The 12,081-nt window shown below is 38.5% G+C and overlaps 2 protein-coding genes across 2 annotated transcripts in view; one reads left to right on the forward strand and one right to left on the reverse strand.

The window, feature by feature from the left end:
• LOC107712372 (rabankyrin-5) overlaps window positions 1–9,029 on the forward strand; it is a 19,178-nt gene extending 10,149 nt beyond the window's left edge. Inside the window, 18 exon segments of the mRNA XM_074560082.1 lie at window positions 723–888; window positions 1,087–1,291; window positions 1,391–1,459; window positions 1,649–1,848; window positions 1,942–2,082; window positions 2,633–2,911; window positions 2,999–3,152; window positions 3,608–3,776; window positions 3,933–4,051; window positions 5,385–5,541; window positions 5,685–5,885; window positions 5,976–6,152; window positions 6,242–6,389; window positions 6,509–6,599; window positions 6,723–6,847; window positions 6,959–7,105; window positions 7,196–7,286; window positions 7,434–9,029. Coding sequence (XP_074416183.1) covers window positions 723–888; window positions 1,087–1,291; window positions 1,391–1,459; window positions 1,649–1,848; window positions 1,942–2,082; window positions 2,633–2,911; window positions 2,999–3,152; window positions 3,608–3,776; window positions 3,933–4,051; window positions 5,385–5,541; window positions 5,685–5,885; window positions 5,976–6,152; window positions 6,242–6,389; window positions 6,509–6,599; window positions 6,723–6,847; window positions 6,959–7,105; window positions 7,196–7,286; window positions 7,434–7,566 — 2,772 coding nt within the window. The 3' untranslated portion in view covers window positions 7,567–9,029.
• A 94-nt stretch (window positions 9,030–9,123) lies between these two features.
• On the reverse strand, window positions 9,124–10,736 carry cyb5d2 (cytochrome b5 domain containing 2). The gene is made up of 4 exons (XM_016517600.1): window positions 10,321–10,736; window positions 10,099–10,239; window positions 9,529–9,715; window positions 9,124–9,435 (listed from the first exon to the last, which is right to left on the reverse strand). The coding sequence occupies exons 1-4, from the start codon at window positions 10,616–10,618 to the stop codon at window positions 9,258–9,260; spliced, it is 804 nt and encodes a 267-aa protein (XP_016373086.1). The 5' UTR covers window positions 10,619–10,736; the 3' UTR covers window positions 9,124–9,257.
• Window positions 10,737–12,081: the final 1,345 nt, after the last annotated feature.

Below are 12,081 nucleotides of genomic sequence, written 5' to 3' on the forward strand. Positions count from 1 at the left end.
AATTTACAAAATATCTTCATGGAACATGATCTTTACTTAATATCCTAATGATTTTTGGCATAAAAGAAAAATCTATGATTTTGACTCCTACAATGTATTTTTGGCTATTGCTACAAATATACCCCAGCAACTTAAGAGTGGTCCAGGGTCACATATGCTAGTAATATGAATGCCAGTTAATGGTGAGAATCAGTCCTTAAAGGGGTCATATGATGTTGCTAAAAAGAACATTATTTTGTGTATTTGGTGTAATGAAATGTGTTTATGTGGTTTAAAGTTAAAAAAACACATTATTTTCCACATACTGTACATTACTGTTTCTCCTCTATGCCCCGCCTTTCTGAAACGCGTCGATTTTTACAAAGCTCATCGGTCTGAAAAGCGAGGTGTGCTGTGATTGGCCAGCTATCCAGTGTGTTGTGATTGGCCGAATACCTCAAGCGTGTGACGGAAATGTTACACCCCTTACCATACTGTCAGGCTGTGTCCTGGAGCGACGATTCAAAAACATTAAAACCCATTATAAATGAGGCATTTGTTGCATCCAGTGGGGACATACAGGTGCATCTCAATAAATTAGAATGTCGTGGAAAAGTTCATTTATTTCAATAATTCAACTCAAATTGTGAAACTCGTGTATTAAAAAAGGAAAAATTGAAATCGCATCATATGACCCCTTTAAAATAAAGTCGACCCATGTTTTCTTTTATTTAATTCCTAAGTTACCTGGAAAGCTGAATGAGCTGGACAATAATGGAGACTTGGCGCTGGATCTGGCTCTATCCAAGAAGCTGGAGAGCATCGCCACCACACTGGTCAACAATAAGGCAGATGTTGACATGGTGGACCAGAGCGGCTGGAGTCTTCTTCACAAGGCCATCCAGAGAGGTGACGAGTGCTTGTATTTGGCCAGAGGGAATAATCAAATGTGGCACTTTTTTACAAGAAGTTTGAAGTTGGCACAAAGCCACCTTCATTGCTAAAACTTTGAGAACCGTCAAGAATCGTGAGAGAAGTTTTTTATTTTCATTTGGTGGTCTAAGTACTCTCCCCATCTTGTGTGTTTCTCTTTCCCTGTCTTTTTAGGAGATGAATTTGCCTCCACTTTTCTGATCCGTCACTCCGCACAGGTGAACGCTGCCACAGTGGGGGCAGTGGAGACACCGCTGCACCTGGTCTGCTCTTTCAGCCCTAAGAAACATAGTGGTGAAGTTATGGCTGGCATGGCTCACATCGCTGAGGCTCTGCTCAAAGCTGGTGCCAACCCGAACATGCAAAACAGCAAAGGACGGTGGGTAACATTAAGTCTTCTGTATTAATGACTATGTTTATGGGGGTACAACTTATTCAGTGTATTCATCACTTAATATTTTCATTGTCCAATTCTTAGGACACCATTACATGAGGCTGTGGTGTCAGGAAATGAACCGGTCTTTAACCAGCTGCTGCAATGCAAACAGTAAGTTTTTCAAAACGAATGATCTGACATAATTGTTGAAGTTAATGGAAAAGTATACTACGTAAAATATCTGTATGCATGTAATACACAAAGTTATCTAAAATGTGTTTTAAAATGTACAAATGCAACAGAGTACAGTGTATCCCATGATGTGTTTTTAACCTTCCAATCCCTCCTCTTCATGCCTAGATTGGACCTTGAGCTGAAAGACCATGAAGGCAGCACTGCACTGTGGCTGGCTCTGCAGTACATCACTGTGGCCTCTGACCCCTCCGTCAACCCTTTTGAGGATGAAGCTCCGGTTGTGAATGGAACCTCATTTGACGAGAACAGTTTGGCAGCGCAGCTCATACAGAGAGGAAGCAATCCTGATGCACCAGACTCCAATGGTACCGCACATCTTGCACTTTATAAAATGTCTATCTGTGTCCTTTTAGTCATGACCCCTTTCATAACAGTTAATCACGACATCTCGTCCTCAGGTAACTGCCTCATGCAGAGAGCAGCTATCGCAGGAAGTGAAGCAGCCACTATCTTCCTGGCCACACATGGAGCTAAAGTCAATCACACCAACAAATGGGTGAGTCTGTCTGCTTTGATTAGAAATCACCTGCCTGTCACGTGTTTGAACATACATACTCATTTACAGAATTTAGAATAATAGTGTAGTCATCAAAACAATTAAATATATATATATATTGACTTTCTCAGCAAGGACGCATTAAATTGATCAAAAAGTGACAGTAAAGACATTTGTCATGTTATAAAAGATTTCTAATTCAAATAAATGCTCATATTTTGAGCTTCAGATTGTTCAACAGTTTTCAGCATTGATAAGAAAAAATATTTCTTGAGCAGCAAATCATCATATCATAGAATGATTTCTGAAGGATCATGTGACACTGAAGACTGGAGTAATGATGCTGAAAATTCTGCTTTGCCATCATAGGAATAAATGACATTTTAAAATATATGAAAATAGAATACAGTTATATTAAATTGTAATGATATTTCACAATATAACAGTTTTTAATGTATTTTTGATCATTGCATTTATATTGATAAATGCAGCCGTGGTGAGCATAAAGAGACTTCAAAACATTTGAACGGTAGTGTACAGTATATATACATCTGAAATCTTACATGTAATAACAAATGAGTAGTAGTAAAGAGGTGGATTATTATAAATTAAATATTATTTATTAGTATTTATATATATATATATATATATGGTGTCTGTCATACTAGAGCAGAAAGGTGAGGATGAGAGAGGATGTTTGATTTCATCGTTGATCAATGCAGCTGTGCCATCTCTTGTCACTCATAACTGTATTTTTGCTCCATCTGTCATAGCCAATGCACTACATGCCACCAACAACCTGCAGATCATCCCTGACTTCAGTTTGAAAGACTCTATGGATCAGACCGTTCTGGGTCTTGCACTCTGGACCGGTGGGTTCTGTTAAAATCTCCTTCTGCGAGTTCACTGCTCATGCAGATCTTTCAGTTTTTCATGTATCATCTTATTTACATCACTAGGTATGCACACGATTGCCGCACAGCTGCTGGGTTCTGGAGCAGCTATTAATGACACCATGTCTGATGGACAAACACTACTGCACATGGCTATAAAGAGACAGGACAGCAAGAGCGCCCTCTTCCTGCTGGAGCACCAGGCCGACATCAACATCAGGTACTACACCTACCTGATAGAGCTAGAAAACGTTGGTTAGCATTAGGGCTGCACAATAAATCGCATGCGATATTTAACGCGCATCTTGTCAGAAAAGCCGGTTCTGTAATCAGCGGTAAATCTAGCGGTAAACAACGGCTCTGTGTAGTTAATGCTGCTCAATGTGAAAGCACGCAGGTGATGGAGATTTACCGCTGATTACAGAACCGGCTTTCTGACAAGATGCGCGTTAAATATCGCATGCGATTTATCGTGCAGCCCTAGTTAGCATACATCCCCCAGACATGTTGAGCTGTGGTGTTAATGTCAGCAGTGAGGGTTTGAGGTCCTGCCTGTTGTGTGTCTCAATCCCATCCCCTCTCTGCTATTTCTGAAAGAGTTGACACATATAATAGATGATAATTTATGAAACCATGAAAATAATTCCTCAAACTACAAATCATGCTTTGTTCCAGGACCCAGGAGGGGCAGACAGCTTTACAGTTGGCCATCAGTAACCAGCTTCCTTTAGTAGTGGACGCCATCTGCACAAGAGGAGCAGACATGTCAGTGGTGGATGAGAAGGGTGATCCTCCACTCTGGCTGGCTCTAGAAAACGGTTTGGAGGACATCGCTTCCACACTGGTGAGAACTTTATTCTATTTACCAATTGGGATAATTAAACTGTGATTGCTTAACATTCTATTATATCTTGAAACATTTAGGTTTCCATATTTTTGTTAAAAAAATAATGCTTATGATAAGTTGATTTGACTTGATTTTTTATTATTTTTTTATTAGGTCAGGCATGGGTGTGATGCAACCTGTTGGAGTTCAGGGCCTGGAGGATGTCAGCAGACTCTTCTCCACAGAGCCATCGATGAGAACACTGAGATCACTGCCTGCTTCCTTATACGCAGGTTTGCAAAACCTCTCCTTATTTTATTTAGTTTCTGAGCAGAAATTGCATTGTAAAAAAATGAACATGACAGGCCATCAAAAAGACATTTTCAACACAAAACACCAACTGATTGGTGCAGCTTCATTCCTATAGAGTGCTGCATGGATGACAAATTTTTGTAGGCCAAAACCTAGAAATGAGTTAGCACTTTAGCATTTCCAGTTCCATTGTTATTTGGTTAAATGCCTGAAAAAAGTTGTGCGATTAACTCAAGCTCAAGATATTTTCATGTTTTATTTTACAACATAATATCCTCTTAAAATGGCTAAATGGGACTACACTGGTTGTTGATTACCTTAAACATCATCGCAACGTACAGGAAAAACATCTACTCACTAGTCTGCTTTCACAGCCTTGTTGTGTTTAGAACTGCACACTTGTATACTCAAACTTTCACGCCAAATGATTTTTAATAAATCATTGTTTATGTGTTATATGTCAACCCTTTCACCGAGTTGGCGGAAGCTTAGTGATCGTTGAAGTCATGTGATTGTGGTGTAGTTTGTTTATAGCTTAGATAAATTTTTACTTCAGTGATTGATTGTATTTAGACTTCAGAATCCATCCATGCTGATAAAGCAGCACTATGTAACTTTTTCTGTGTTCAAAATTTGCAAAATGTATATAACGAGCGAGTACATCATGAATTCATCTTCCAAACCACGTTTTTGTCTTATTCCGAATCACTACGGTACAGTTATAATAAGTACTTATATTTGGACTATTGTAGCCTGGTCGGGTCGTCACCGCTGCGGAGTAACACATACCTGCGTGAATCGCCATAGACATAAACTTAGAGAAGTAGCTCCGGTTGGAATGTTCTTCCGTGGGATGTGTGCAGTTCTGTTTATTAACCGCTAGAGCGCCAAAAGTTACATAGTGCTGCTTTAATTTGTGAAGATTATCATGATGACAAAATGTATAATAATCAAATGTTTGTTGCTGGTCACAGAACTTATTTTCTGTAATAATCCAAAAGCCAATAGAAAAAAATCCTTTTGCGTTTTTATCAAGGAAACCAGGGTGATGTTAACTTCCGTGTTGTTCTCTATGCAGGCTGAGACTGGTTTGGGATTACACAAGATTTTAAAAGCTTATATGTAAAAATATAGAATTGTTTTTTAGTCAAAAATGTTATCAAAAATCAAAATAATCATGTTATGCTGTTTAAATTAATATAATTAATTCTGAATAATCACTTACATAAATAAATGAACATAACTGAACAGACATTCCAAAATGTGGCTTTTTTATATCATTTCCACATCACCGATCTCAACATGTGTTTTCAGTGGCTGTGATGTGAACAGCCCGAGGAGGCCTGGTCCTAACGGTGAGGGAGATGAGGAGGCAAGGGATGGACAGAGCCCACTGCATCTGGCTGCGTCCTGGGGACTGGAGGAGGTGGCGCAATGCCTTTTGGAGTTTGGAGCCAATGTGAACGCACAGGTTCATACAGATGCATACATTCACTCTAGTTCTTTTTCTTTAGATGACAGAATGCAATTTAATTGGTGTTTTATGCAGATATGTTCCATGTACACACAGTTTAAATGCCTTGATAGCTGCAGTATCCATTTCTCTGTATGCAGGATTCAGAGGGTCGTGCTCCCATCCATGTCGCCATCAGCAACCAGCAAAGCATCATCATCCAGCTGCTCATCTCCCACCCTGAAATCCGGTTGAATATTCGAGACAGACAAGGCATGACGCCGTTTGCCTGTGCAATGACTCATAAGAACAACAAGGCTGCCGAAGCCATCCTCAAGAGAGAGCCTGGCGCTGCTGAACAGGTGTGCAGGCCTGATTATACCCACATACAAAGATGAAATATATGTGTGATGTCACAAGCCACTGGATCAATGTTCTCTCTCTTTGTCTAGGTGGACAACAAAGGTCGCAACTTCCTGCATGTCGCCGTGCAGAACTCGGACATAGAGAGTGTGCTCTTCCTCATTAGCGTACAGGCCAACGTGAACTCCAGAGTGCAGGACAGTGCCAAACTCTCTCCTCTACACCTGGCCGTACAGGCGGGATCAGAGATCATTGTCAGAAATCTGGTAAAGCAAAGATTATTTTATTTTACTTTTTCCAAGTCAAAAACTAAAACATATATTTATGTTTTCGCTGATGTATGTGTGGATTGCAGCTCTTGGCTGGTGCTAAAGTAAACGAGTTGACCAAGCATCGTCAGACAGCACTGCATCTCGCCGCACAACTGGATCTTTCCACAATCTGCTCTGTCCTGATCGAGAATGGTGTTGATTTCGCTGCAGTAGATGAGAATGGAAGCAATGGTAAACTATTGCAGTAATAGGCCTCAGTAAATCATTAAAATCTTGGCACAAAAAGTACATATATTATTCCTGTATCAGTGAATTCCATTGTATCATTTTCTTAAATTTCCTTCTAATAGCACTTCATCTGGCCGTGATGCAGGGGCGTCTGAATAATGTGCGTGCTCTACTCACCGAGTCCAACATAGATGCAGAGGCCTATAATCTCAGGTTGGACTCACTTTTATATATTTGTGTCTCACTCCACAAATATATAAAAATAAAAAACTAAATGTGCAATTTTCATTGACATTCACTAACTTTAATAGTTTGGCCCTGTTTTCTTCTCTCTAGAGGTCAATCTCCCATGCATGTCCTTGGTCAGTATGGGAAGGAGAACGCGGCAGCCATCTTTGAGCTGTTTTTGGAGTGCATGCCTGAGTATCCCCTGGATAAACCAGACAATGAGGGGAACACAGGTTGGTGAAGTACAACCAGTTTGATTATACTGAAATGGGTAATTTCCCATAATAATAGCAATCATGCCATTTCGGTTGGGTCAATGATAGTTGATGCTTTTCTCCTTCCAGTGCTTCTGTTGGCATATGTGAAAGGAAATGCTAACCTGTGTCGTGCCATTGTGAGGGCTGGAGCCCGACTCGGCCTTAATAACAACCAGGGCACCAACATCTTCAACTATCAAGTTGCCACTAAGCAGCTTCTGTTCCGTCTGCTAGGTAAGAGATACAAGGTTTAGTGTTTCTAAGACCAATGCTGGTAGTAGTTATATCTAACTAGTTTTATGTATCACATTTTGAACGGTTCAGATATGCTATCCAAAGAGCCCCCATGGTGTGATGGTTCAAACTGCTATGAATGTATGACCAAATTCGGAGTCACCACCAGGAAACATCACTGGTATGTAGGCAACATACAGTGTTCAGTCTTTTGACTTTTATAAAGAACACACCCTTCTTTCTCTTCAAATCATAACTCCATTTATGATCTTCCTTTGTCCTGCCACCTAATAACTCATTCTTCATTGTGTTTTTCTTTCTCTCTTAGCCGCCATTGTGGGCGTCTGCTCTGCCACAAGTGCTCTATAAAAGAGATCCCCATCATCAAATTTGACCTGAACAAACCTGTGCGTGTATGCGACATCTGCTTTGATGTGCTGACATTGGGCGGCGTGTCCTAACACACGAGAGCAACGTGAAGGACGGGCACCAGCCAAGCTGAGCATGAACCCACGGGCTGGCCCTCAGAGGATGAAGAAATGGAGTAAGACACAAAGACAGGAAGAGCCGTTGAACAAAACCATTCCATTCTTCTCAAAGAGAAAATACAACCATAACAATCTGTGTTTGTTCTAGCAGTACTTTTTAGAACCAAACTATTATATGTCGAGGATCCAGATTAAAACTAGTGGAGTGCTGATGCAAATGAAAATTGTAGTTCCAAGGTCAGCTTTTGGCAAAAACCAAGTAAATAAAAAGAACCATAGGGGTTTTATACAGGGCTAATCTGCTATATGGACACTATATGATTATTATTAGTACTTCATTTTCCATCAGAATGACAAGACTAGTACATGATTCCCACGTGCAATCATGCCGTACTCGAATTGACTTTTTTTTTTTTTTTACAGATTGATTAACCCCAGTTTGAAGTAGATACAGCGTCTTATGAACATTTCAAGGAAGTGTGTTTAGTGTTGAATGCTGCTGGTTATGAAGGGATCTGTGAAAGTAAGGTAGCCATGTTTTAAGTAGTGTGAAGCCTTAATCATACTGTGCAGGGTCTTTCAGTTGTTGTATTGAGGTTTTGAACACATTTTAACCTCACTGGAAGGAGCTCAAATCAAAACACTAAGAGAGAGATGGAGAAATATTCCTTGCTAGGTTAATGGTATGTTATTAGTAACATGGTCACTTAATCATTTATGAATCTGCATATTCAGTGGGCTTTATTTTAACCGATCCATTAGTTTACAATACTAAAATTTGAGAAACACTTCAGATGTGGAAGTGTTCTGATTTCAAATCGTTTCTTGTGATTCTATTAAGCCAGACAGGTGCAGAATTCTGACATGCTTACTATGCATATGCATGACATCATTTGTAGCCTGTTGGTAGTCTTCATTGCATCATAATTTAATTTTATTCATTTCTGATCACCAAAGGATACATTCCAGTTAACGTTTGCCCTGCAAGCTAGCGTTGGGGGAGCTGCTCGCTTGGTCGTTGTTTTCAAGTCTTCTACGGTGGCGTAACGCGTCACATTATGTTATCTATTATGTTATCACCTATCATATTTTAAGTGCTTTTTCATGTCCATGCTTAACAGGTGCACTTTATCAAAGTTCTTCTTTTTTACATTTCTGATCATATTTCAGAGGGAGGAGGACCAAGTCCACAGTCTGTTATTGGTATTGTTAAATTGTACAGATAAATGTATAATATTTTTGACCACTACAACTGTTTTGTACTTAATGCAGGTTGTGCTTTTTTGTCTATGTGACAAACCTACAATTTGGCCTCTGTTTAATCTTTCTGCACATTGTATGGTATCTGTATGCTCAGATATTTAGCCTGTCGCCACCTCTACTATCCTTTTCAAGAAAGGGAGGACAACTCTACATAAAGGACGATTGAAAAAAAATCTATAAAATGGTCTTTTATTGAACAATCTTGATTTTATGGCACAAGTAATATACTTGGCCACAAACTGCAATGAAATTAATTCAATTAGAAACATAACTACAATAAAGAACAAGCAGCATCAGGTACTTGGAATGTGCCAGCTACAATAAACCCATCAAAAACATTTCTATGAAAAATGTGTCAAATGAAATACAGTGGCTCTTATAGTGTGATGAATACTTGTAGCTCAGTCTTTAGTGATACGACAGGACTCTGCATGAGGAGGACAGTCTTTGTACTCTCTGAGGTTTCGGTTCTCAGTGTGAACAGGATCTGACAGTCGGATGCACACACATCGGGAGTGGCCAGACCCAGGAGAGAAAAGCATTCTGGGTACTCCAACCCAGGCCCTGTGAATGCCACCACTACAAAAAAAAATGTAAAGTTGTTAAATTTTTTAGGAACCTTATCAAATGTTTGGCTAAAGCATTAATAGATTAAAAAGGTCAAAAAATTACCTCATTGTAGAGCACCATACCCGTCCCCCACTGGCTTCGCTCCACTCCGAGTTACAGGCCGGGTACAGCTGCATCTCACTCTGAGCCTGGGCCTTTTTCTTCAACCCCTCAGACAAGAAAGCCTCGACATGTAACAAAGCATCAGTGGGCTGCCCGGTTTCTGTGTAGAATCGGCCTATCAGTTTACCTGCAGCACAAGGGCCAAACAGACAGACACCTTAAAGGGACAGGTCACCTTGAAATGAAAAATCTGTCACGATTTGCATTAAAATATAATTATACATTTTTATTTTTTAATAATAATATTTACATGCATAAAGACAATATACTAAATATTCTAAGAAGGTTACAATAAACTAAAGTGCATTTATTGCAATTATTACACCATGGAAGAGTCTTACAGGCTATTTAGGTTCTTTAAATAATTCAAATATATCAACACCTTTACTAAAAATAAAATGTATTTTCTTTCAAATTTGTTTATGAATATAAAATTCTCAAAGACATATAGTAACAAAATGGTCAGAAGCTCGCTATGAAAATGGTCATCGAGCGTCATTTGGTACCCACCTACTGGAGTGTAGTCCTTCTGATAAAATGACAGCCAGTCATAAAGAGCCACAATCTGGGAGTCAGTGAAATCCGAGACATCGCTAGTTAAACCAGCCTCTGTGAAATCGCCTGTAATAAATGCTTTTGATGCGTCTTTCCCTGCACAAACAACACTCAGATTTCAGCGATCTCTATGCGTTCGCATCACTCAGTGGCCTGTAAATTGCATAGTGAACTAACCTGTAAAGAAATGATAACCGCCGCCAGGGCCGTAATGTTTCCGCCCCTTTTCAACGTCAAACACCTGTCCTAAGATCGCCAGGTACAATCCTTTACTGTTCTCTTCTCCGTTGTATAAAGACAGCTCATCTTCGGTCAGCATGCGCCCCGGAGCAGATGCTGGCACGTCACTGACCTGCTGCCGCAGCCACGGCTCCAGCACATTCACAACACTGCCATAGATCGGGAATGTGAGCCACTCCGGCACCGTCCATACGGCCAGGACCATTGAAATAAGTGCTACGAAATATTTCAGCATTGTGCATACAGTGTATAATGACGAGGACGAAATGTCAAGCAGTCAGCATTTAAAATAAGAAGCATTCCGTACCGCACAACACATCGGTATATCACGTCATCATGTTTCCGGGTATGTGACTGCGCATGCGCAAATCTATTGAGAACATACACGTTTTTTAATATTTATAGCTGAAAGTTTTTTTTTTTTTGATTCAGTGAACATTAATCAACACTATAGATAACAACCGAAAGAAAAAAATGAATTAAAATGTACACGCAAACAAATGTACAAATAAAGTAGGCCTACACACTACACAGAATTCAAATAAATATGATTTGTGATGGTGATGGTGGCCTTCTAATTGAAAGAGTCTCTAAACTGTCAAAGTATAGCCTGGTTACTCTCAGAATAAGACTATGAAATTCTATTAGTAAATGCATGAGATTTTGTATGATAAATCTTAAAATATTTCACTGAATATACTGACATTTCAAGTGTTTGAAATAGTTTTTTTTTTTTAACGTTTAGTACCACAAGAACAAGGTGTATACATAGTCACATTATTAACAACAAAAATTGCCAACATTTCAGTGCTATTTAAAATATTACTTGTTTACAGTTTTTAGTTTATTTATTTGTTTGCTTGTTTTCAGTTTACGTATAATTCTAAGTTATAAGAGGTAAGAAATTTGGTTTTCAAAAAGTCCATTCTTTTTATGTGGTATTTTTCTAATAAAATAAGCAACTGTAATATTGTCATTGTATTATTCTTCATATTCCAAAATGTGATTCTGGAACTAAATAATTAATAAATAAATAAATCACATCAAATACACAAATCACACACACCAGTTTTCTTTTAATATATTTTTATAAATCTTTCCCAAAAAATCTTAAATACAATCTAAATTCAATTATAAAACAAATGCCTTTTCCAGTCAACACAATTGACACGCATATGAAATGTTCTGCTTTCCAAAACATGCATACTAAATCCTGTAGTATTTTGTTGGATACTCCTTTAACTTTGTTATTAAAACAACATTTGTTTAGCAATTTTTGATATTAAGAATTAGCTTTCCAGGTTACCTACAAATTGACATAATCACTGAACATCAGCTTCAAATATGAGCATTTATTTATTAAACAATGACAAAAAATATAATTCAAAAGAATGATTTGCTGGTATAGACAAGGCATTATTTTTATTCATGGTTTATTAGATGATAATGGCTTTTTCCTATCTTATAATGATTTCATTAACAAATACAGAGTTAGAATTACAATAGGTTATAATAAGGTATGCAATGCTATACCCACTGGATTGTTAAGAATAATCCAAAGCAGTTTTTCTAATCTTTTATCTAGACCTGTAGTTTCTCTTCCCTCTTTGAAAATATGTAATGTTGACCTTTTAGACGGTAAGTGTAATAACAAACTTATTTACAAAAAACTTAAACGTATTATCACTGGTGATTATC

Source organism: Sinocyclocheilus rhinocerous, unplaced genomic scaffold (genome assembly GCF_001515625.1).
Source record: "Sinocyclocheilus rhinocerous isolate Xijiao unplaced genomic scaffold, SAMN03320098_v1.1 scaffold298, whole genome shotgun sequence".
Taxonomy (NCBI): domain Eukaryota; kingdom Metazoa; phylum Chordata; class Actinopteri; order Cypriniformes; family Cyprinidae; genus Sinocyclocheilus; species Sinocyclocheilus rhinocerous.